This window comes from Oryctolagus cuniculus, chromosome 8, assembly GCF_964237555.1.
Source record: "Oryctolagus cuniculus chromosome 8, mOryCun1.1, whole genome shotgun sequence".
Taxonomy (NCBI): domain Eukaryota; kingdom Metazoa; phylum Chordata; class Mammalia; order Lagomorpha; family Leporidae; genus Oryctolagus; species Oryctolagus cuniculus.
This window is the reverse complement of record NC_091439.1, coordinates 70,267,457-70,294,025: the sequence shown is the minus strand read 5'-3', so window position 1 is coordinate 70,294,025 and position 26,569 is coordinate 70,267,457. Positions and strand designations below refer to the sequence as shown.

At 41.5% G+C, this 26,569-nt stretch overlaps 1 protein-coding gene across 6 annotated transcripts in view; it reads left to right on the top strand.

Annotated features, from left to right (window-relative positions):
- Positions 1–26,569, top strand: part of BMPR1B (bone morphogenetic protein receptor type 1B) — a 447,531-nt gene that overhangs the window by 396,429 nt on the left and 24,533 nt on the right. For 4 of the 6 annotated variants that reach the window (XM_008267582.4, XM_017347401.3, XM_051819553.2 and 1 more), the window contains 5 exons: positions 5,957–6,059; positions 10,084–10,186; positions 16,631–16,727; positions 17,767–17,905; positions 26,015–26,207. In XM_008267582.4, the coding sequence (XP_008265804.1) occupies positions 5,957–6,059; positions 10,084–10,186; positions 16,631–16,727; positions 17,767–17,905; positions 26,015–26,207 (635 nt within the window). Of the gene's footprint in view, positions 1–5,956; positions 6,060–10,083; positions 10,187–16,630; positions 16,728–17,766; positions 17,906–19,740; positions 19,881–26,014; positions 26,208–26,569 lie in introns of those variants that run through there. The other 2 variants (XM_051819555.2, XM_051819554.2) reach the window with 2 other exon arrangements.

Sequence of the window (26,569 nt, the reverse complement as noted above, 5' to 3'; positions counted from 1 at the left end):
AGAGGAGCCTCAGGGGCCAGAAGGAAAGGCTTGAGTGCTGTGAGCCTTTTCACAGTTGGTGGTCACCCTTTTTAAACTTCGTACTGAGTGCATAGGTGCTCCCAACCCAACAATCTCAGAATATTTAAAGTGTGCATTGTCCTAGTGTGTTTCTGCATCTCACCTTGCATGATGAATGTCATTGTGAGCCACCAAGTGTTTTCTACTATTGTCCAGTCTGTCTAAACATTGATCTTCACGAATCTTTTTGTTGTGGTACAAGATGTTGATTCTAAACCGTTGTACTTATGAGAGTGGGGGGTCCTCCGCTTGCACGTGAATTTATTTGTAAGAGGCTATGGTTTCAAAGTTATTTATAGAGTGTTTCATAAGAAAAAAATTCTTTTGTGCCTCATAAATGAGATTGGTGAATGAGCCCAATTTTTTGTTGTGAATAGTAGAGATCTAAAAATGTAGGGATCTGTGCAGTTACACATAGGGAACTCAGGAAGACAGCTGATCACAGGAAGTCACTGTTTAATTTTTCAGGCAGAGCTATTCAGAATGGAGACGCTTTCAGATCAGTCTACGGGAGAGATAGTGAGAGCCTGCACAACAGGCTGGGGGTGAAGAAATACCAATGCTTGATGGATGTGAAACCTGGGACAAGTTCAGACAATCTGGACTGCCTTGAAAAAAGTCAACAAAATGCTAACTCATTTGGTACGGGTGCTGGAGAAGGAGGAGTGCTAGCTATGTGTATGTGTGTGTGTTCTTAAAGATTTATTTGTTTATTTGAAAGTCAGAGTTACACAGAGAGAGAAGGAGAGGCAGAGAGAGAGACAGAATCTTCTGTCTGCTGGTTCACTCCCCAATTGGCCACAATGGCCAGAGCTGTACTGATCCAAAGCCAGGAGCCAGGACCTTCATCGAGGTCTCCCATGTGGGTACAGGGGCCCAAGGACTTGGGCCATTCTCTACTGCTTTTCCAGGCCATAGCAGAGAGCTGGGTAGGAAGTGGAGCTGCCGGGACTCGAACCGGCACCCATATGGGATGCTGGCATTGCAGGTGGCGGCTTTACCTGCTACGCCACAGCGCCGGCTCCAGTTATATATTCTTGAGGATACAACATAAACACATTTCTCACATTAGGAGAAGTCATTAATGTTGTATGTTCACCTTTGTCCAATGAAGTGACCTCTCAGAGGACAGTAGGGCCACACATGTTTTACCATATTTCCCTCTAGCATTATAGCAATTTCTCCTTCAAAGATGTTAAGATAAAACGAATCATGGGATTCTATTACTTTGGTAAATCTGTTGCTTTGGTAATTCTTCTTGGCTTGCTTTCTGATCAGTGGCAAACACTTATGAGGTTATGATTTCTGTCCCTACTGCTGGAAGCTGAGTGCTCTTCCCTCCTCCTGGATTGGTGGCCACAGTTGACTGTGACCCCCTTAAAGCAAAGGTTGCCTCTCCCTTTCCCTTGTAGTCTCAGCTCCTGACTGTGCCTGAGCCACACGCAGGGCAGTCCAGGAATGTGAAGTTGAACACTGTTCACAAAGCTATAAGCTGCCTCAGCTCTTTCAGTTAACTGATTAAAATCTACATGAATCAAATAGCAGTGCAAAAAAGTGTGTGCATTTTTGAGCTTTCTTGTGCCAGAGACTTTGAAAACTTAATTCTCTTGAATGTGAAATAGATGTCTTATTTATTTTTATTGCTTTTAATTTTTGATTTATTCGAAAGGAAAGGAAGAAGGGAGAGAGGAAAAGAGGGAGATAGGGAGGTAGCCGGAGAGACAGAAAGACAAATCTTCCATATGGTGGTTCACTCCCCAAATGCCCACAAGCAGCCAGGGCTCGACTGGGCTGAAGACAGGAACTGGGAACTCAACCTAAGTTTGCCATGTAAGTGGCAGGGATCCAGCCATTTGAGCCACCACCCATTGCCTCCTAGAATGTGTATTAATAGGAAGCTGGAATTGAGAGTGGAGCCAGGACTAAAACCAAGTCCTCCAGTGTGAGAAGACAGAGATCCAACTATTTGAACCACCACCTGTTGCCCTGCAGGATGTGCGTTAGCAGGATGCTGGACTTGAGAGCAGAGCAAGATCTCAAACCCAGGCCCTCTGGAGTGGGAAGCCAGTGTCCCAAGTGGTGTCTTCATCACTGTGCCTAATGCCTTCCCCAAAGTTGATATTTTAGAAGTCATAATATTCTCAAGGATTCCCTTATAAATGCTTAAAAACCAACCGTCCTTTTAAAACAAATTGACAGACCATTAAAAGAAATTAAAGGGGCCAGCACTGTGGTGTAGCAGGTAAAGCTGCCTCCTGCGGTGCCAGCATCCCCTATGGGCATCAGTATGAGTCCTGGCTGCTGCACTTCCAATCCAGCTCTCTACTATGGCCTGGGAAAGCAGTAGAAGATGGCCCAAGTCCTTGGGCCTCTGCACCCGCATGAGAGACCTAGAAGAAGCTCCTGGCTTCAGATTGGCCCAGCTTTTCAGATGTTGGGAAAGTTGAAGAAGCCTTGAACCTATAGTGTCGCTCCCCCTCTTCGTGGAGGAGCAACACAGGACCCTGCGCTGTTCTTTCGTCTGCTCGGCCCTCCCCGGGTTTGCTGCTGGTTCTTCCCGGGTTGGCTACTATCCCTTCCACCTCCGTGGAAGGGCAGTTCCCCCTGGCCGCATTCCCCACTTCCGCAGGGGAGCGGCACACCGCCGGCCGGCTCTTCTCGGGGGCTGCACGGGTTCCCTTAGATGTTCCCCATAGATGTTCCTGGTGCATGCCGTCTCTCTCCTCCTTTATAGTCCTTCTCCGCCAATCCCAACTCGGCTGCCCACACGCCGAGTACGCTGCTCTCCTCCAATCAGGAGCAAGTCCTACAGTCTATCAGTTGAACTGGAGGCAGCTGTGCGGAAGCTGTTTACTTCTCTCCCAACGCCACATTGTGGGAGAGCAGATGCATAGAATAAGTCTTAATTCGAGTAACTTAGTCTAGTCCGGATTGCTCCCCACACTATAGATCCCTTCAAGGATTTTAACAAAAGTTATATTGTCATTACCTTGAATTTGATATACTCTTTGGGTTCTCAAATGCTTATGCTTTTTCACAAACCAGTGTTATGTCAAGAGGTATTTAGTATTGATATCTATTATTTTGGTATGAATTCAGCTTTTCCTATAAAACAAAGTCTGCATTAAATTTATTTTCTAATGAGAGACCAAATCAGAGACAGAGAAAGAGAGACAGAAAGGGAGAGAGAGATCTCTCAACCTCTTGTTCACTCCTCAAATGCCCACAACAGCCTGGACTGGGCTGGAACCAAAGCCACGGGCTGAGAACGCAGTCCAGGTCTCTCACCACTGCCTTCTTAGATGTGCTGGGGCAGGAAGCTAGAGTCAGGGGCTGAGCTAGGACTCACAGCAGGTGTTGTGATATGGCATGTGGGCATCTTTAACCATGAGCGGTGGCATTTTGCAATATTATATCAGTTGTCTTTTTTTTATTCATAATCATTATTCTAGTCAAAAATTCAAAAGATTAACCCTACATTCATGTGTCCATCTCACTACTCTCAATTTTGTCTAAAATTATTTCAACTTTGACTTCAGGATTCCTCCTCTCTTCTCGTAACATTCAAAACTCTAGGAGTGATTGCTAACACTCTGTGTGTATAAAGCAAAGGTTCCACATGGAAGCCACGCAGTAGATTGTTCAGCTAAAAGTTCACCACCCTTGTGAGAGCCAGAAGCCATCTCTCCATGGTGGACAGGGTTGGTCAGCTTTAACTCTGGAGCATAGTTTTGTTTGTGTTTGTCCTTGATTGAGAATTGGAAGTTCTCAAGGCATTCTCAAGCTTCTACAATGACATTGCTACTTTCCAGTTAAAAGTTTCTTGCTAGATACCAATTTTAGTGAAAAGCTTATAAATTATTTTTGCTATGTTGCAGATAATGTTGAAATGCCTCTCATCTCCTTTCTTCTCCTCCAACTAGATATTTGTTTACTTTCTGAATTTCTGAGATATGAGACATTGGTTCATTCCTACAGGGCCACTATGTTTCTTCGCATCCCATCTTTATATGTCTTGTTCCTCCCTCCTTGAAAACAAGGGGATGCAATTTCAAAGCTTAAATACGCATTTCCTGTTTTCCAGGACATTGAAACAAATGATTTCATTTATTCTGATTTACTTATTTTTCTCTTCCCTTTATAGATTCTTATAAATTTCTAGAAGCACATTTCTGTATACTTATAATCATGAGTAAAGGGAACTCATGATTAAGAAGAAATTAGCTGAAAGATACTGAATGTCAAATTAACTTCTCTCATACCTGTGAATCCCTCACATCAGAAAATTAGGATCTTATTCCTGATAACTCCTAGTCTAAATGTGTAGAAAAAGAATAAAATTATTGCATGAGTATTGCTCACTCATATTAAGTAAATTTCCAAGTAGCAGCTATTATATTTGCCTCATTCAGTATTTATATGCTTTATGATTTTCATAAAGGTTTTAGTAAATTGGCTAAAAGTCCCCAAAGAACTCAGAGTGTGGGCCTTTCGGGGACACTTTTTCTTCCACAACGTCCATGGTTTGACCTTTGTCTAACAAAGAGTCATCATTGGCCCTTCCTGGCCACTCAATAGGATGTTTGAGTTTTGCTGCGCTAGTTCTTATAAATGGAGGTATTTTGGTTCAGTTGAGGTTTATAAACCAAGTGAGCAATTCCAAGGGTGTTGATGATAACTGAAGGGCTAACAGATGGCAGAATATTGCTGCCACTAACGCGGAATAGACTGTCACAAATCACGGCCATTGCCATCCTCAGAGCTTTCTTCCCATGGTCGTTCAGGCCACACTGTCAGACCTGTCAGGACCTTGGGTGTGCATATGTATGAAAACTTTATTTCTTAACACATAAAGTAGTAGCACTTTATGGCTTATATTGGAAGTCTGATGGTGTTCATACAAACTTATGAAGACAGTAATGTCTGTTTACAAATAGTTCTATATTCAGGCTTCTCAGTTTAGTCCCAGGAAGTGATAGCAGGAAATATGTGGAAGCAAAGTGAAAGGACTTTGATACAAGGCCCAATTCTGTAATGCTTGCTTTGTGACCTTAGATAGGTCTATTCCTAACCTCAACACCTCCATCTGTAAAATGGAAACATTCCTTTCTTCCGTGTCTCATGACACAAAATAAGTGAATGTTATTTTTGATTGAGAAGATCACACAGAAATGATAAAAAATTGTTTCTTTGCTTCTGCTGGCTTATGAAAGCCCCTTCTGTCTATGGCCCGTGCTTATCCCAGCCCAACCCAGGCCCAGCCTGCTTCCAGCGGAGCTGAATGTGTCTGTATGACAGGCTGGCCCAGCGTCAGAGGTGCCCAGTGCAGGATCCTCTTCCCCTTACCTCTGCTGTCCCGACGCCCACCTGTCTTAGTGTTTGTGCCTTAGTAACGAGTAGGCGTGTTTCACTACCTCGGGTCAAGCAGGACCAGCAGAAACCTCCACCTGCATGGGTTCCGGGCCTTTCCCTCCTTCTCAGTCACTGCATATTCTTTGGGAAATTACGTAAGCTCTCTGAGGCTCGCTTTCCTCATAAGGTACTACCTGCCTCGCAGACTTACCTGGATTGGTCTGGAAGAGTGGTGTCTGTGTAGGAGTCAAAGTAAGTGTCAGGTCACTGGTAGAGATGGTTCCTGATGGTAATGTGCACTGCACGTTACACTCATTCTCAGAAGTTTCCAGAAAGAGGAAAGGTTACCAGATGTTTTTAATAGTACTTAAATCCACTTTTATAGAAAGTTATAGCAGGTTATAACCTGTAAATGATCACTGACCTTGTTTGTGATGAAACAGATGACACTCATCATTCATTCCTTTCTCCACTGGACACACAGGCAAACACGTACTCATACTATTTCTCTCTCTCGCTCTCGCTCGCTCGCTCTCGTCTTCAGCACAGACGGATATTGTTTCACAATGATTGAAGAAGATGACTCTGGGATGCCGGTCGTCACTTCCGGATGTCTTGGCCTAGAAGGCTCAGATTTTCAGTGTCGGGTAAGGAAGATAACCTGATTTTGCTTTGTAACCCCCCATTGGCTACAATTCCAGCAGCTTTCAAGCAACATAACCAAAAAAATGGTTTTTCTTGGCTAACCTACTTTTAGTTGTTTGGAAAACTGTTGAAAATTCTCATTGGGCCAATTCTCACTTCATTTTGAAATGAAATACTCCTTTTATCTTTGCTGTTAACTTGTTGCTTAGTGTTCTGTTGGTTTATTTTCCTCAAAACCCCATTTAGATAATTGTATTAAGCCAAAATTTCCTGCTCAGCTTGCACTAGGTTCACTGGTTATTACAAATGTAGTAGTAATTTTGTTGGATTATAGAAGTTTAAATAAGAGGGGCCAGTTTTGTGGTGTAGAAGGCTAAGGCACCACCTACAGTGCCAGTATTCTGTATTGGCGCCAGTTTGAGTCCCAGCAGTTCTACTCCCTGTCCAACTCCATGCTGATGTGCCTGCGAGGGCAGTGGAGGATGGCCCAAGTCCTTGGGCCCTTGCACTCATTTGTGGGGGACTCAGATGAAGCTCGTGGCTTTGGCCTGACCCAGCCCTGGCCATTGCAGCCATTTGGGAATTGAACCAGTGGATGCAACACTGATCTCTCTCCTTCTCTCCTTCTTTCTCTGTATCTCTGTCTTTAAAAAAAAAAAAAAGTTGTAGTAAAATAACACATGATAATTTGAGTGAAATTACCTGATAGAAAACATTTGTGGAAACACAAGGGACCCCAAATAAGCTAAAGCAATCTTACACAACAAACGAAACTGGAGGCCTCACAATACCAGATTTCAGGACATACTACTGGGCAGTTACAATCAAAACAGTCTGGTACTGGCACAAAAATAGATAGACCAGTGGAACAGAAAAGAAACTCCAGAAATCAGTCCACATATATACAACCAACTTATTTTTGACAAAGGAGCTGAATTCAAGCCCTGAAGCAAGGACAAATGGTGCTGGGGACGCTGGATTTCCACATGCAGAAATATGAAGCAAGACCCCTACCTTACACCTTACACAAAAATCCACTCAAAATGGATCAGAGGCCTAAATCTACAACTTGATACCATCAAATTACTAGAGAACATTGGAGAAACCTTATAAGACATTGGCATAAGCAAAGAATTCTTGGAAAAGACCCCATAGACATAGGCAGTCAAAGCCAAAATTGACAAATGGGATTACTTCAAATTGAGAAGGTTCTGCACAGCAAAACAAACTGTCAGGGAAGTGAAGAGGCAACCAACAGAATGGGAGAAAGTATTTGCAAACTAAGCTACTGATAAAGGATTAATAACCAGAATATATTAAAAGATCAAGAAACTCAATAACAACAAAGCAAACAATCCACTTAGGAATTGGGTAAAGTACTTGAACAGGTATTTTTCAACAGAGGAAATCCAAATGACCAATAGACACATGAGAAAATGCTCAGGGGGGCCGGCACTGTAGCTTAATGGGTAAAGCCGCCTTCTGAAGTGCTGGCATCCCATATGGATGCTGGTTCAAGACCCAGCTGCCCCACTTCTGATCCAGCTCTCTGCCATGGCCTGGGAAAGCAGTGGAAGATGGCCCAAGTTCTTGGGTTCCTGCACCCATGTTAGAGACCCAGAAGAAGCTTCTGACTCCTGAATTTGGATCAGACAAGCTCTGGCTTTGCAGCCATCTGTGAGTGAACCAGTAGATGGAAAACCTTTCTTTTTCTCTCTCTCTGCTTCTGCCTCTCTATAACTCTATCAAATAAATAAATAAATCTAAAAAAATGCTCAGGATCACTATCCATGAGGGAAATGAAAATCAAAACCACAATGAAGTTTCCCTGCACCTCCTTCAGAATGGCTTTCATATGGAGTTCAACAAACAACAAATGTTGGTAAGGATGTGAGGGAAAAGGCACACTGATCTGCTGTTGGTGGGAATGTAAACTGGTACAGCCACTGTGGAATACAGTATGGAGATACCTCGGATATCTGAATATACACCTACCATATGGCCCACCATCCTTCTCTTGGAAATTTACCAAAGGAAATGAAATCAGCATATGAGTTACCTGTTTACCCCCATGTTATTGCGGCTCAATTCATAATCAACTGAAGACTGGATAAAGAAATCATGGAATATTACATAGCTGTAAAAAATGACATCCTATTTGCAACAAAATGGATGCAACTAGAAAACATCATACTTGTCCATTTCAGTTCACAATTGATCACACTAATAAAGGGATCACACAAACAAGACTAGTGTCTGCTAATACTAACCGGTAGAATCAAAAAGGGAGAGAATGATCCAACATGGGAAGCGGGATACACAGCAGACGCATAGAATGGCAGATGTCCTATAAAGCACTCTGGCCTCAGAATCAGCCCTTAAGGCATTCGGATATGGCTGAAGAGTCCATCAGAGTATTTTAGCATGGAAAGCCAAGACACTCTGGAAAAAAAAGAAGACCTAAATGAAAGATCTCTGCGAATGAGACCCCAGTGGAAAAGAAGGGGCCATCAAAGAAGGAGGTACCTTTCTCTGAAGGGAGGACAGAACTTCCACTTTGACTGTGACCCTGTCAGAATAAGATCGAAGTTGGCAAACTCAGGGGGCTTCCATAGCCTTGGCAACTCATGACTAGAGCCTAGAGAGATTACTGACGCCATGAACAAGAGTGTCAAATTGTTAAGTCAACAACAGGAGTCACTGTGTACTAACTTCTCATGTGGGATCTGTCCTTAATGTGTTGTCCAATGTGAAGTAATGCTATAACTAGTACTCAAACAGTATTTTACACTTTGTGTTTCTGTGTGGGTGCAAACTGATGAAATCTTTACTTAATATATACTAAATTGATCTGTATATAAAGATAATTGAAAATGAATCTTGCGGGCCAGCGCCACGGCTCACTAGGCTAATCCTCCGCCTTGTGGCGCCAGCACACCAGGTTCTAGTCCTGGCTGGGGCGCCGGATTCTGTCCCGGTTGCCCCTCTTCCAGGCCAGCTCTCTGCTGTGGCCAGGGAGTGCAGTGGAGGATGGCCCAAGTGCTTGGGCCCTGCACCCCATGGGAGACCAGGATAAGTACCTGGCTCCTGCCATCGGATCAGCGCAGTGCGCCGGCTGCAGCGGCCATTGGAGGGTGAACCAATGGCAAAAGGAAGACCTTTCTCTCTGTCTCTCTCTCTCACTGTCCACTCTGCCTGTCAAAAAAAAAAAAAAAGAAAGAAAATGAATCTTGATGTGAATGGAATGGGAGAGGGAGTGGGAAATGGGAGGGGTGCGAGTTGGAGGTAAATTATGGGGGGGGGGGGAATCCATTGTAATCCATAAACTGTACTTTGGAAATTTACTTTTATTTACTAAATAAAAGTAATAAAAAAATTTACTAAATAAAATTACTTTTATTTACTAAATAAAAGTTAAAAAAATATTTGTTACACACACACACACACACACACAAAAGAAAACATCATACTTGGTGAAATGAGCCAGTCCTTAAAAGACAAATACCATATATTCTCTCTGATCTGTGGTAACTAGTTAGAGTACCTAAGTGAAATTGGCACTTTGAAAGGCAGTGACTTTGAACAGCCCTTGTCTTGATTGTTGAGGAACAGTTTTATTTTTTTGTTATTGTTGTCATTGTTCATACTGTTGAACTTTGTACTTAGTATAGGGTTAATCTTGTGCATAAAGTTAATTGAAAATAGATGTTAATAAAAAAATAAGAATGGGAAAAAGAGAAGGAAGAAAGGTGGTAGTATGGGTGGGAAGAATCACCATGTTCCTAAATTTGTATTTATGAAATGCATGAAGTTTTTATACTTGAAAAGTTTCTGGGGAAAAATTTTAAAAAACTTAGAAAAGAAAAATAGCTTAATAAGAAAAGAAAATAACATTTTCAAGATGTTTGAATAAAACAATTAGAATTATAGATGAGTTTTCTAAATAGTGATAATTTGTACATTTTAGATGAAGTGATTTTGAACTTTAGAGAAAAGTCATTAATAGCTGTTTGCGTTCAATTTTAGGATACCCCCATTCCTCATCAAAGAAGATCCATTGAATGCTGCACAGAAAGGAATGAATGTAATAAGGATCTACACCCCACACTGCCTCCATTGAAAAACAGAGGTAAGGCGAGGAAGACTGCCGGATGGGAAAAGCTTTGTGTATGATAGAAATAAAAACTGGAATCATTCTCTTTTCCAAATCGCCCTGCCTGTACCATTTACACTGCTAGACCAGGACTAAGGCAAGATGACACCTTGACATTGACATTCAAAGTCATTACAAGCAACTCTGGGAAAATAGTTGTAGGTGACTTTACTCCTAAGATTCCTTCGATTTTCACCTCTTCCCACTTTACTTCTGAAAACTCCAATTCCTAAAGATTGTGGTGTGTTGCAGCAGGATAGGAAATGAAGCTACTGCTTTCTGCTTAACACTAGATGTTACTCAGCAGTTGTATTTCATTAAATTAATACTATTTGGTTACTTTCACCTTAAAAGTAGGAGAACTTAAAGCAGGTGCTTGGTTCATTAGTCAGTGTGCTTCTTGTGATGCCCACATCCCAGGCCAGGTGCCTGGTTTTGAGTCCTGGCTCCTCTTTCCACTCCAGCTTCTGGCTAATGCATACCACATGAAGCATCAGGTTCAAGTAGCTGCATCTCTGCCACCCACATGGGAGACCTGAATTCCAGCTCCTGGCTTCAGCCTGGCCCAGTCCTGACTGTGTTCATCTGAGCATGTGGGGGAATGAACCAGCAGATGCCAGGTCTCAATCTCTCTCTTTCTCTTTCTGCCTTTCAAATTTTAAAAAATCAGTCAATTTGGAAACAGAGACCTTACAGAGAACGAAATAAAAGATGAGTTGCTATATGATATTTCATTTTCCCCATAATAGAGTAACAACTTTTTAGTCAACTCAAGTATTTGTATATGGATAAGATGGAGGAGATATCTACAATATTTAATTTCAAAACATACACATTAGGGTTACTCATGAAAAAATGAGCTACAGTATTACTGTAATTAACTCACTTGAGCCTCACAGCAGCCCCAATATGGTACTTAGGATTGTTTCTCCCACTTTATTTTTTCAGTTCATTATTTATTTGAAAAAGCAGATAAACAGAGGCATAAGAAGTCTCCCATAGGCTGTTCACTCCCCCAAATGCAGGCAGTAGTTGGGGCTGAGCCAAACTGAGACCAGGAACTGGAAACTATGCCTTCTTGCTCTCCCCCATGGGTGGCAGAGACCCAGGTATTGGAGCCATTATCTGCTGCCTCCTAAGGTCTGCATTAGTGAGAAGTTGGATCAGAGGCAGTGCTGGGACTCCATCCTAGGCACGCCAAAATGGGATGTGAGTGTCTCAGACCATGGTTTTACCCCCCAACTACAGTGCCCATATACTTTCCTCCACTTTAAATAGGGGGAGGTTGCAGCACAAGGAACATGACAGTCATTAGATGAAGTGCAGGGTCTTTATCATAAATGATAAAATGCAGTCTGAGAAGTCCAGTGGCACCACAACTGGTGGTGAGAGTAGGAACAGATGTCTGTTTTTATGTTGAGGCCTTAGTGGGGAATTGGTGCTGTGGTGTCTGGCACCCTACCTGCAGGGTTAGTGACATTGGGTAATGGGGGTGCTGGGACTAGTGGGTGCCTAGAGGCTGAGCATCGGGTGCTTGACTGAGGCCATGTGCACCTGGCCTGTTGAAGTGAGTGCCAGGTAGGCCAGAGAACATGATGCCACCTCCCCTCCTGCCATGAATCACTTGTTACCATTTCTTAGTGTTGTTTTCTGTAATGAGCACCTAAGGAAGCAAAGGGTTGGTGTTGAAATGAACAGAAGGTTTGCTTTATTTAGTGGCATCCTCTGATTTGACATTTGCAAAATAAAATTTCTGTAGGTTTTTTGAAATAAACATGTTTAAATGTTTAAATAAGGGAATTACTCATGGAATACAAATAGTCTTCCTAAGAATTTATCAGAAATGACACCTGCATGAGGTATGATCATTCCAGTGTGGTTTAAGGAAAATTACAACGTAGAATTTCTGAAGTTAAAAGTTATCTTATTTCATATATTATTTTGAACTCTTATTTCAAAGTAGGTTTTAGGCAGCTTATAGATTTGTTTTTAAAATGCTATCCCTTAGGAGTAGGTGTTTCAGACCTAGCATGTAAGATGCCACTTGGGACAGCCACATCCCATGTTGAAGTGCCTGGGTTCAAGTCCCAGTTCCACTTCTCATTCCTGCTGATGCAACTCCTGGGAGGCAGCAGGTGATGGCTCAAGTAGTTGGACTCCTTGGACACTCACAAGGAAGACCTAGAAGGAGTTTCCAGCTCCCAGATGCAGCACTGGGTCAGCCCTGGCCATTTGGGGAGTGAACCAGTAAGTGGGAGATGTCTGTCTCTCACCCTTCTTCTCAAATAAAAGAAATAAATGATTATATGCTATCCCTTAAGTACTGCCAGTTGCAAATTAACTACCAGTAGTAGACACTTAGCCAGGGAAATACCTCCCGTGTTCTCTTCCATACAAATAGATTGAATGTGTGACAGTGTCCAGCCTGCAGAGCTGAGAGCCAGGAGCTCTCTCCTGTTGCGTTTGACTACATTACGCTCATACACCCAAGACACAAGTCTGAGCTCAGCTCCTTGCCAGAGTAGTGCTAACAAGTCTTGAAACATCTTGCTCTTCACTGTTTCAGAATTTCAGTTTAAATTTGCACGTGGGACACGTCAAAGGAATTTAGATGTAATTAGTTTTGTCTTCCTCATTGAATACAATAATCTGAATATAAAATATCCGTCTCAATCTCATTTGTTATCAGGAAATATAATATTAAACATTGGCTTTTTGCAGGGAAAATTATAATGTTAACATTTTTGTTCTTAAAGAGAATTTATTCCCACAGTTTCAGAGGGAATCCCAATTGACAATAAATATAGAGCTGTGCAGAATGAGGAATTATCTGTTAATGAAAATATCCTGAGAGGAATATGTTTTTCAGTTGCTTTGAGCTCTGTTAATAGAAGGACCTCTCTCTCTCTCTCTCTTCTCTCCCTCTCTCTCCCCTCTCTCTCTCTATCCGTGACTGTCCTGCCTAGACTGCATGGAGAGATGGCTCCGGCAACTGCTTATTTCCCACATTCTTCCTAGCTATGTGATTCTTCTCCCCAGTTTCATTTTTGCACTTACAACCCATCTTCTAGCTCCTAATAACAGTCCTGGCATTCATTGCACGCAGTTACAAACCCTGCTCTGCTTATCAGACCGAGTGTGCTTGGGCTGAGTCCTCCTCGCCTCCTCCCTGGGGAGCTCTGGGCTCCACTTGCCTGAGCAGCAGGAGTGACAGCGCAGGTCGCAGTCTGCCGCCCCCACAGGACTGCAGCCCCGGCTCCTTTCCTGATAGGCATCTGCAAGTGTTCGCTTTCCCAGACCCTGGCAGTGACTTGAATGTTTACATTGTTGATGCTCTGCGCACAGGTAATGGCAGATAAAACATGACCAGCGTGACCAGCAGAGACAAAAAGCTGATTGATAAGGATCGCCTATTCATGAGGGAAGACAAGGAGGCAGGAGATGAGGCTGCAGGGGACAGGGTTCGTGGGGCCAGAGAAGGGAAATAGGAAGTTGAGGGGAGCCATTTAAAGTGTGGGGCCATAAGGAAAGAATCCTTGACCTCCTTGTGGTCTCACTGCTCTCATAAGTCAGCAACACAGTAAGAGGAGTGGGACAAACAGTGTTTGCAGTTCAGGGGGGATTCTGTATTCTGCATTTACATGGACTGTAAAAAGCCACGAAGTGGAGACTTTTATTAAAGTTATGTCACTGGAGTGAGAAAGTATTCTGTTGTTCATAGATTGACAATGAGCTGTGATTGTGTGGTTCATTCTAGTTCTAATTGAGTGTCTGGCAACTTGTGTGGGTTTCTACAAAATCAGATTCTGTTATCTTTTAGAAATTGAAAATATACTTTAAACTAGGTTTCCGTTGGCAGTCTGCATGCATATGTAGGAAATGGAGGGAAAAAATTACCAGGACACTTAATTGTATAAAGCTCTAGGCTACTTTGAGAGCCTACGGATTGTCTTCAGGATTTACTAAGTAATGTGTTTCAAACAGTGCAGGCTCTGTGAACGTATGACTCGTTTGCGGTAAAGCCTTAAATGGCCCTTTGGATATTCACCATAATGATTCGAGTTCCGACCTCTGTTTACCTGGATTGTTGGCAATATTTGTAAATTTATTAGCAATAAAACTACTTGTTTTAATCTTTAATTCATTCTTGTTGCATGAACACTACTTTCGTTAGTGCTTTGCATGTAGTATGAGTCATAAAAAATTATTAAACATGTATTTTAGACTTTTGATGGACAATGAAATTGGACAAGAAATTAGCATCAAGATCTGTGGATGTAGTGTATAAACAATAATACAAGCTTTTTTCTGCAACATTTCAAAATATCTCTTTTCAATGTATATATTCAGATTGATTTCATGATCTATGTAATTGTATTAATATTTGTAAGACAGTGGCCGTGTTTTTAGGAAACATTTATAGATTGATAGAGGCATTATTCTATAACTTTAAATGATCCAAAAATGATACAGACATACAAATGAGTAAAAAAAATACACAAGCATGCAAATAGTTATAATACACACATTTACATGTCTATGATTTTACACAGAATAGACAGGCACTGAGAGAGCAAGAAAATTAAAAAACTAATCTGGTAAAATCTTAACAAGAACTCTTGTAAAAGATATAAATTGTTACAATCTGTTAAAAGAATATTTGACAATACATTTGAGAAGAACTTAAAATACATGCTCTTTGAGTTATTAATTCTACTTCTAGGAATCTCAGTTAAGGGATAGAATCAGTGACTTGTGCAAGGATGCATGTGTCAGAGTAGTCACTACAGAAATTCAGTGTCATAACAAAATCTTCACAATCTCCTGTCTCCATGTTAACTGAGTGCAGAGGAAGTAGCAAGTTTATTTATTTTAGTTGGTTGTTGCTTTTCAGTTTCCCTTCGTGAACGTATGGTGCTTTTGAATGTTGGTTGTGCCTTTAGCCTAGCAGTTAAGGGGCTCATGTCCAATATTAGCGTGACTCTGGATCCTGGCTGCAGATCCCTGCTGTTGGAGACCATGGGAAGCAGCAGTGATGGCTCAAGTAATTGGGCTCCTGTCGCTCATTAGGGAGACCTAGATTGACTTCCCAGAGTCTGAGTTCAAACCAGCTTGAGCTACTTTGCACATTTGGAGAGTTCTTTGCCTTTGCCTCTGCCTGTGCTCCCCTTCAAATACATACATACATACATACATAAACATTTAAAAATAAACAATAATACTCTTTTGTCAAGGGTGTATGGTTGTCTTAATAAGATACTGCTAATTTGATTACCATGTAATTGTACATGTTTTTGGTTCTTTTTCTCCAGAGATCACCTGTATAAACATCAACTGAGATGATTATTAACAATGAAATCCTTTGCCTAAAAATCTCTGGGATTGAAGTCAGTAAATATGCTTTTGTGTTAAAGCTCTCTGAGTCATTCTTACTTATATAAAGTTTGAAAAGGCATGCTTGAAGTAAATCCAATTTGTCAGGAACTGGACTTCTAACAAATAATACGTCATAGTTTGGTAAAACTGTCACATCTTTGGCTAGAAAATAGTCAATCTTTTAAAATTAGGGTTCCATTGAAGAAGAATAAAGCTATGTATTTTTGAAGAACATTTTTGTTGAAAGTGATGCACAACCTTGTCATCTGTGTTTGGCAACCTTTGAGGCAGCCTCTTCCTTTGTGCCCATCAGAAGTCGACTTCCTGTTTTATCTACAATGACTGTAGGTTCACTTTTATCCAACAGCCTGGTATAGTGTGTTCCAGAAACCCTCTGAAAGGAGCTGTGACCTCATCAGCGGATCTTGAGTAAAGATGAGCTTCCTGCTTCTATTTGCAGTGTACTGGTGCCTTCACCTATGTTTATATTCTTTCTGTGGTTTTATCCCTTGTGTAGCCTGTCCCTCCAGAGTAGACATGTGTGCCTGGAGGAGTGGTCAGTCATGGTAGCCAGACATTTCACTGGGGATATGTGCATATTTTTGCTTCCAGTTAGCATGTTAGAAACCAGTATTTTGGGACAATGTTTTGGGACTGTTGTTTGTGACACTGGCATCCCACCTGAGCACCAGTTGCTGCTCTGCTTTCTGGTCCAGCTCCCTGCTAAGACACCTCGGGCCCCTGTACCCATGTTGGAGGCCCTGCTGGAGCTCTCTGCTCCTGACTTTGTTGTGGCCCATCGCCAGCCTTTGTGGCCACCTGGGGAGTGAACCAGTAGATGGAAAAAACTCTTTGTCTTGCCCTCTCCACTGGCCCTCCCCCACCTGCTGCACACTCATCCTTCTTTAAAAAAAATTAGTGCATAGAAATGCCATTTCATTTTCGCCTGTGATACTTAGCAAGTACTTCTAGGCAAAGAGCTGCTTCCTGAGTTTGTACGTGGGACTGTTCTGTGCATGATGGCTGTCTGTCTTTTAATTTCAGATTTTGTTGATGGACCCATCCACCACAAGGCCCTACTCATATCGGTGACGGTCTGTAGTTTGCTCTTGGTCCTTATCATTCTCTTCTGTTACTTCAGGTAAGTGTCCAGCGTGGAGGTGGAGTGCCCAGAGTTCACAGTGTCTTCCTTACACTAATATTCTACTACTTTTGCCTGTCAGTGTTTTCCACCATGGCTTACTTGGACCTGATTAGATATTGCGTTCAACTGAAAATATCGGTTACCATTAATGGATACGTGTCCTAATGAAGCTGTAAATAGATGTCCATCTCTTTTCTGCTTCAGACATCAGAAGTGTCCAGATATATATTTCATCCCTAGGGAATCTAGTTTTGTTAAAAAATTTGGGGGCTGGTTGCTACTTAGTTTCCACTCTAAGCAGAAAAATGACACATATTTAACTAGGATGGTACAAGGAATTTGCTATTGAGCCAAACTTTCCTTCTAATATTAAAAAAGTTTAGCTATAATTTATAGATTAATTACTAAAATAAAATGTCATAATATTGAAGTGAAGTGTGCTCATTATAAATCATTTTGTTACCTCAGAACTGATTCTCTAGGTTGTGAAATATGAAGAATTTTTATATTCATATAATTTGCCTTTTGAGCAGTTTAATATGAATTTGTGATATTCTGTAAATGAGTGAATGAGTTGATTAAAATAAATTTATTTTGAAGTGAAAACATTAAAATTACTAACAAAATGTTTTTGAAATTTAATTTTACTGCGTTTGATATTGCATTTTATATTACCTTACATAAGAGTTAGTTGTAATGTATGTTATGACCCAAAAATTTATCTTAAATTAAGGATCCTAAAAGATTTTAGGAAATTCATATAGGAGCTGTTTAGAAATACTAGCAGAATGTAGTGTGCTTAAATATATTGTAAGAAAAAGAATAGATATAGATGGTTGAGACCAAGTAAAATCATATAGTTTATTTTTAAAAATACACTGGCAAAATAATTATCATTTGGATATCAGAAACATAAGACATACTTAGCACTTAATTTTATATTTATCGGCTAAGATGAATTCTGTGATTACTGGAAGGCTTCACTCCTTTCATTGCATCTTATTCTCTCAAATTATCTGCATTTTTCCCTCTTCAGGTATAAGAGGCAAGAAACCAGACCTCGGTACAGCATCGGGTTGGAACAGGATGAAACTTACATTCCTCCAGGAGAGTCCCTGAGAGACCTAATTGAGCAGTCTCAAAGCTCGGGAAGTGGATCAGGCCTCCCTCTGCTGGTATGAGAAGAGCATATCTTGAATTTAAAGGAAATGTCGTCTGAAAGGAGAAGTCAGTAAACACTGGGTTTCATTTTACTGAAACAGATAGGGCCCCGGACAAGGAGAAGGCTCTCTGTAGTCAGCTGGCCGTCAGATCTCAGGTGCAGGGCTTCCTGATAACATTTTGACATATTGAGGGTAGGTGATTGTTTTTTAATGCACGGGTAAGGTTACAGTCCAGACCCTCAGACATTCTGATAGAGAGCTGATTAGAAAACACGAAACATCGGACCATCTTGCCTCTGTTTTTGGTGAGGATAGCATTACTGCACTTTGGCCTGGCTTTTGAAGGCTAAGGTATGACTGCCATCTGGGAGCTGAGCACTTTGACAAAGGAAAAAAGGCCGTGTCCGCTACAGGGCTTACATTTCAGGGTGAGGTCCTGGCTTTCCATTCAGGAGGGCTTTAGTTTTCTGATGTCAGTGCTGTCCACATTGTGAGTCTTGAAGAGACAGTCTGCCCGGTCCAAGGCGCTTGCTTCCACGACACAGGTGTGTGTCGCTTTTATGCGCCATGTGGAAAGATGGTCGGGATTTGGGATGGAAAGAGCAATTTTCATTAGTAATCGTTTCCTTAGTAAACTTTGAAGATCCTTTTGGTCTGATGCTGGCTTTTGACTGTTGCTTCCTTGGTTCATTGTGACCTTTTAGTTACTACAACAAGATATGTATTTTAAGGCCTGGCACAAAATGACCTGTGTGGTTATTTTTAGCAGTATGGTCCAAATGATCCAAACTGTTGTAGAAGTTTTAGAATCAAGTTGCTTGACTTATTTATTCCCAGATTTAATTAATACATAGCAAATACAAAATCTTATATTTGAACATCTGTTGTACTTCTTTTTAAAGTACAAGTGGTAAAACTCCCTTTCAGTATTCATGAATTAAGAGTTCCTGCTTTTCAAATTCAAACTGATTGTTCTTCTAGAACTTTTCTTCTTTCTAACCCATTACTATGCAGTTAGTGCTCTAAAATCTTTGATCTTATTATGTCATTTCCATGGATATAGCATTCTAAGACCCAGTGCTGTTGCTGGGTCATCTTAGCCTGATCCTATGATGTATACGCCCAGCCTGCCTACCCCATCCCCTGCTCCCACCTCCCTGCCACCTGCGTTCCAAACTCTACACCGCTGTTGAGTGACTGTTCATTAAATTCTTAAATACAACCCCATCCATGTCTTTGCAGATGTCATTTCTTTAGGAGCATTCTCCCCAGTTAGGGCTCGAGGCCTACCTCATGTTCTGCCTCTGTGACAACTTCTTCTAAGCTGGCGTATTTATTTAGCTTCTGTTGTAATGTTTTTCATTTTAGTACCAATACCACAGCTTAAAATAATGTTATTGATGTTAATGTGTCGTGTCTTTTGATGGAGTTTGTCCTGCTTTGTTGCTGTGGATTCGTTCTGAGAGGAGCAGCGTGGTGAAGGCAAGAGGCCTGGAGTCACCACCACACAGACCCCGGGAGTCTGGTGAAAGCAGGCCAGAGGCAAGCAATCCGCAGACTCGTTTATTTCAGTTGGTAGAGCCGCTTAAATAGCCAAGGCAGCCAATCCGGTGAAGGGGCGGTTTATGCCCTAACCAATCACAGCCTGTAGCCAGGCAGTATCCGAAGCCATCCAGTCACAGCTTGTTGCCAGGCAGGCTCCATTGCCAGGTGGTTTCCCAGGGGGTTTTGAAGCCACTCCTGAGTAACTGACACTTGCTTGTGCCAGTGGCCATCTTGGCATGGCCTTCTCATTCCACCACACTCCTTGAGTGTGGAAATTCCATTTTGTTCACTTCCTGTCAGTTAGAGTGCTTGATTTATGAAAGGGCCTGCACAGTCATTTTTTCTGAAGGTTGCAAGGAGTAGGCATTTAGCCTAGAGGTTAAGATGACTGAGTCCCTCATCAAGTCCTGACTCCAGCTTCCTGCTAATGCAGACCTGGCAGGTAACAGTGATGGCTCGGGTAACTGAGTTCCTGCTACTCAGGAGGGAGATACGGATTGCAATCCCTGATCCTGGTTCTGGCCCCAGATCAGCCCAGGCTGTTGAGGGTAGTTGAAGAGCAAAATTGTGGATGGGAGTTCTTTTTTTCTGTTTCTTCTCTGTCTCTTTACTTCTCAAATAAGTTAAAGCAAATGCTGCCAGCTCTTCTCTTTTTTTCTTTTTAAATATTTATTTTATTTATTTGAAAGACAGAGTTAACAAAAAGAGGTAGAGACATAGAGAAAGAGGTCTTCCATCCGCTGGTTCATTCCCCAGATGGCTACAGTGGCCGGAGCTGTGCTGATCCGAAGCCAGGAGCCAGGAGCTTCTTCCAGGTCTCCCACGTGGGTGGAGCGGCCCAAGGACTTAAGAGCATATGTTCTCAAACCAGATTGCCCAGGTTCCAACCCTGGCCAGGTAGTAGCTTTTACAAATATATTCTGATTTAATCCTCATTGCAATCCTGTGAGATAGTATAGCTGTGGATGACCTAATGAAATAATATATACTCCGCTCCTCCAAGAGCTGTCACAGGCAACACTCTGTGTACACACAAACTGAGACGGCTATGACATCACTAGGTGATATACTCTTAGGGAACTGAGACATCATTATATATTTGACCTGAAATTGACTGAAATGTCATTCTGTGACCCATGAATGCACTAGAAATACCTCCCTGTGTTACACTTCAGTTGATGTAGGCCCAGATAGTCCAACTGGCTTGCATGTGGAAGAGCTGGGATTCGAACCCAGGAGATTTGCCTGCAGAACCTGTGCTTTTAGTGTTTGTGAGCAAAGACTCACATGTTAGTTCAGTGCAATAAATACATTTGATGGGGTCAGATGGGAAGGAGCAATTTAGAGACCCTTGTTCAATAAAAAAGTCTCAGTATTACAGATTTAATATCTGGTTTTAAGACAGTAAGTGTATAGTAGTCCCTCATGAATTATGTGAATGAATACCTCACCTTCATACTGATTTGTTATTTAGTTCATTAACATCATGGAAAAATTCCTGCCTTACATAAAAACACAACTTGGACTTTGTGTTCTCCACAAGGCTTTACATGTGCCCTTTCATTTTGAGTCTTCTCTTATTTCATAAAATATCCATTTATTTTTTTTCTTCCTCAAAAGGAAGGCAGAATATAGGGTGGTAAGATGTAAGGTAGTGTTTGTTTTTGTTTTCTCTCTGTGTTTTTTTTTTTAGCTACTATATATGCAAATGCCCAGCATAATATTTAATACATACATAGTGGATAATAAATAGTAAAGTTCTATTGCTTTTTTATATTCAATTTATCTGAACTTTTAAAGGAATTAAAAATCAGATAAATTCTTTTCACACTGAACATTAAGTGAGCAATCTGAAAGATTTTCTTCACTTTTAACTCAGCCTTATTAAATAAAGACTTGTAAGCTGTGTAGAAGAGTGTGTTGGGTGGGAATAATTCGGGGACGTGGTAGAAAGTTCAGAGCATTACTTATAGAAGGTACTGCAAAAAGCTTATGGGAAACAATTAAAAGGTAAGTTAGGGCAGATATTTGGTATAGCAGTTAAGATGCCAGTTAAGATACTCACTTCCCATTCTGAGTCTCTGGGTTCTATCCCAAGCTCTGGCTCTTGATTCCGGCTTCTTACCAATGCAGACCCTAGGAGGCGGCAAGTGATGGCTCAGGGAGTTGGGTTTCTGGCACCCTCCAGAGACTTGGCTTTAGTTCCCAGATTCTGGCTTCTGGCTTCTGGCTTCCTAGCCCCGGCCATTTTAGGCATTTGGCGAGTAAGCTAGCTCTCCTTATTATTAATTTTTAAAAAGTTTAATTTGGTGCACAAAATTTTTAAAACCCATGCATAAATTTTCATAATATATATTTTCTGTGAAGATCCTACATATGTTTGGTTTCAAATTTTAAAAAAATTATTTCTATAAAAGGAACAAATTTCATGTATTTCATAAATGCAGTTTTAAGAACATACTGATACTTCTCATTCTGTCCTCCCTCCTTCCCTTACTCTCATCCTCCTTTCTTATTTTTCTTCAAATTTTTGAAGTGACATACTTTCAATATATAATAAAAAACTTAACCCTACACTAAATAAAGAATTTAATAAGTAGTAAGTAGAAAAACTACTGTAAATAATAATCAAATCTCAAAATGTCAATTTCTCTCATATGTTACTTTTTTTGTACTCTATATATTACCATAAATCAGAAAATTTGTCTACTTGGGGCTGGCTTATTTCACTAAGCACAATGGTCCGTCTCCATTTGCATCCATTTTATTGTGAAAGACAGGATTTCATTCCTTTGTATGGCTGAATAGTATTCCAGTCAACAGTTGATGGATATATGGGTTGATTCCATATCTTAGCTATTGTGATTTGGGCTTCTATAAATCTTTGGCTGCAGGTATTTTTTTTTTTCATATGCTGATTTCATTTCCTATCGGTAAGTTTCCAAGAGTGGGATGGCTGGGTCATATGGTAGATCTATTTTAAAATTTTTGAGGAATGTCTATACTATCTTCAATAATGGTTGTGCTAGTTTACATTTCCACCGGCAGTGTAATAGAGTAGTTATCTTTTTTTTTTTTTTGATAGGCAGAGTGGACAGTGAGAGAGAGAGACAGGGAGAAAGGTCTTCCTTTGCCGTTGGTTCACCCTCCAATGGCTGCCGCAGCCAGCGCGCTGCGGCCAGCACACCACGCTGATCCGATGGCAGGAGCCAGGTATTTATCCTGGTCTCCCATGGGGTGCAGGGCCCAAGCACTTGGGCCATCCTCCATTGCACTCCCGGGCTACAGCAGAGAGCTGGCCTGGAAGAGGGGCAACGGGGACAGAATCCGGCACCCCAACCGGGACTAGAACCCGGTGTGCTGGTGCCACAAGGCGGAGGATTAGCCTAGTGAGCCATGGCACCGGCCCGAGTAGTTATCTTTTAAACCGATTGTCCCATTAACTTTTTGAAGTGTTGTCATATGTACATGGACTTAAATATTAGAGATATCAGTATCTGATACCTATACTTAATCTGTAGATAAGGTGACAATACTGGAATAGTGATAACTTCTTTCATTTATTTATTTTTAAAGATTTATTTATTTAATTGAAAGAGTTACAGAAAGTTGGAGAGACAGAAATGGAGAGAGAAATCTTCTGTCCATTGCAAAGGCTGCATAGCTGAATGGCTGCAATGGCTAGGGCTGGGCAAAGCTGGGCTGAAGCCAGGAACCAGAATCATCTTCTGAGTTTCCCTCATAGGTGTAGAGGCCCAAGCACTTGGGCCATCATCTGCTGCTTTCCCCCAGGCACATCGGCAGGGAGCTGGGTAGGATGTGGTGCAGACAGAATTCCAGATGGCACCCATATGGGATGCTGGCATTGCAAGAGGCAGCTTAACCTGCTACACCACAAACTGACCCTGTTATAACTCCTTTTTGCATCTCTTTTTGGAATTAGTTACAATGATTAAATCTTTTGGACATCTTATTTATATAATCACCCTTTGAAATAGATATGTAATGTAATAAGGAATAAAAATTTAGGCACAAAGAAACTAGAAACATTTGCTAAATCAAATAAATCACAGATTTAAAATTTTTCAAGTTATATTTTTGAGTCCTTCGATGTTACACTAACTCTCAAAAACATTGTATTTTTAATTTTTGCCACATCTGTCAGGACTCACATTCACCTGTAAGAAGATGATACTATCTTCTGAACAAAGGCAAATGCAAAGCTGCTTAGAAAAAGATTTTCATAGGAGAGAACGATCCAACATGGAAAGTGGGATACACAGCAGACTTATAGAATGGCAGATGTCTTACGCAGCACTCTGGCCTCAGAATCAGCCCTTAAGGCATTCAGATCCAGATAAAAAGCCCATGAGAGTATTTCAGGCATGGAAAGCCAAGACACTCTGGCAAACAAACAAACAAACAAACAAACAAAAAAACCTAAAGGAGAGATCTCTGTGAGTGAGATCCCAGCGGAAAGAACAGGTCATCAAAGAAGGAGGTACCTTTCTCTGAAGGGAGGAGAGAACTTCCATTTTGACTATGACCTTGTCTAAATAAGATCGGAGTTGGCAAACTCAAAAGGCTTCCACAGCCTTGGCAACTTATGACAAGAGCCTCTGGTGATTATTGATGACATAAACAAGAGTGTCAATTGTTAAATCAACAACAGGAGTCACTGTGCACTTACTCCCCATGTAGGATCTCTGTCCTTAATGTGTTATACTATGTGAATTAACAGTACAACTAGTACTCAAATAGTACTTTACATTTTGTGTTTCTTTGTGGGTGCAAACTGTTGAAATCTTAATATATACTAAATTGATCTTCTGTATATAAAAATAATTGAAAATGAATCTTGATGTGAATGGATGGGAGAGGGAGCAGGAGATGGGATGGTTGTGGGTGGGAGGGAGGTTGAAGGGGGAAGAAGCCACTGTGATCCAAAAACTGTACTTTGGAAATTTATATTTATTAAATAAAAGTTAAAAAAAAGAAAAAGATTTCCATAAACACAGGAGTGTGCAACACTTGTAAATTAAGTATAATTCTTCTTTAATAAGTGTGGGAAGTTTCCTCACAAGAGAGTTTTCTACTTGTGTATTTGTGTATTTGACTCCTAAGCTGCTTAGGGATCTTGATGCCTCTGTCCCCTGGTTTGGGAACAGAAGCACTCCCAGGGTCCCCTCATCATGTGGTTGACTCCTAAGGGAGGAGGCCTCTCTCTCCATGTGCTTACTGCTGTCAGGTTTCATGGTTTCTTGGCATATCAGCTTCCTCCAGGCCTCCCATGTGGATTCAGGGGCCCAAGCACATGGGTCATATCCTCTACTTTCCCATGTGCATCCTCAGGGAGCTGGATTGGGAGTTAAGCAGCCAGGACACTAACCAGCACCCATGTGGGATACCAGTGCTGCAGGTGGAGGCTTTCTGCACTACGCCACAGTGCTGGCCCCAGAAGTATCATTTCCAGTACTCTCTTCCTGCAGGCCTATTTTTCATTCCATCTCCCTCTTTATGGATTGCATTTCCAATTCCTTAGGATTTTACATCTGAAAATTCCACTGTGTAATCTGAAGGAGTTGAGTCCAGTTGGGCTGTTTTAGTTGATGACTCATTGATCGTGGCTCTTCCCTTTTAAGGAATTTATTCTTTTCTTCCCTCTTTCTCTCCCTTTTCTTCTTTTGCCCTACTTTTTTCTTCCCTTCCTTCCTTCCATCCTCCCTTGGAGGGTTCCTTTATTTCTTGGTGAGCCCAGCTCCATTACAGTTTCTTTCTTGTATTTTATCAATGATCAAGTTGTTTGGCAGCAAGAGCTCCTTCAAAGTTCTGTTATCTCACCATGGTTGTGGGATGAGAATTGACCATGCAAGTGATTGCCCCAGAGAGGCTTTGTATTTGGCTTTTGTGGGAGCTATGGCATGCTCCCACCCCAGGGCAAGTTTGGCACCATTGGGTGGTCCTTGCTCCAGTGTTACGGGATCAGCTCCTAGATGCTGGGTGTCAGTGCTGCTCTTGGTCAGTGTCCAAACAGCAGCCTGGCTTTTGTATCTGCTGATGCTTCCCTGCTCTGCTCTCAACTCCCTCTGCTCTCCTCCCTCCTTCTCTCTCTTCCTGCTCCCTCCCTAAAGATTTCCTTTATTTCTGATGTACCCAACAATGCCTTGCAATTTTGTTTTCCTATACTTTATCCATGATTGAGAGTATGGCAGCAAGAGTCCCTTCAGAGTATGAAACATCCCATTCTGGTGGGAGGAATGGAAATTGTCTATTCCACCAGTTACTGTGAAGCCATTCAGCTGTTTGTCTCAGTGAAAATGATAGTAGGTAGAATGAGATAGCAATTTAGAAGCAAGATTTTGAACATTCAGAATCCTCAGTCTACTTCAAAGAGATTTGAAAGGTATTGCATAAATTGTATTGCATAAATTAATAACTAAATACAAATAACTTGTCTATAAAAAGAAAAAAATACTGGCTATTTTATATCTTGCATTGTTTCTTCTCTGGAGAAAAAAAAAAAAAAACATCTGTAGTGCTGTGAATACAATAACAGTGTGTTTCGGGATTTAACAGGTCCAAAGGACGATAGCTAAGCAGATTCAGATGGTGAAGCAGATTGGAAAAGGTCGCTATGGGGAAGTTTGGATGGGCAAGTGGCGTGGCGAAAAGGTGGCCGTGAAAGTGTTCTTCACCACGGAGGAAGCCAGCTGGTTCAGAGAGACCGAAATCTACCAGACAGTGTTGATGAGGCACGAAAACATTTTGGGTGAGCAAAGTCTGAGGCGCAATGTTCGGATTTTCCTAGCTTCCTCCTGTCTTTCTGCTGACGCCTGCTAACTCGTCTGCTTAGACCCGTTATGAAACATACAGAATTTTCCTTCTTGGCCCAGACCCAAGAACCTTGTAAGCGTCTAAGTGGGAGACCCCACAGGAGGAGTGACTAAGGCACTGCCGAATGAATGGTGAGCTGCAAGTGAAATACTCACTACCATTTTTTTCTGCAGCAACAGAAAATGCAGATGTGAAAACCAGACTTCAGACTTTCTTGGGAAGTTTTAGGGACTTGAAGGGGCATAGTTTAAATGTGAAAAGTTACAGTAACTGTATCCACAGTGCTTTTTTATATCA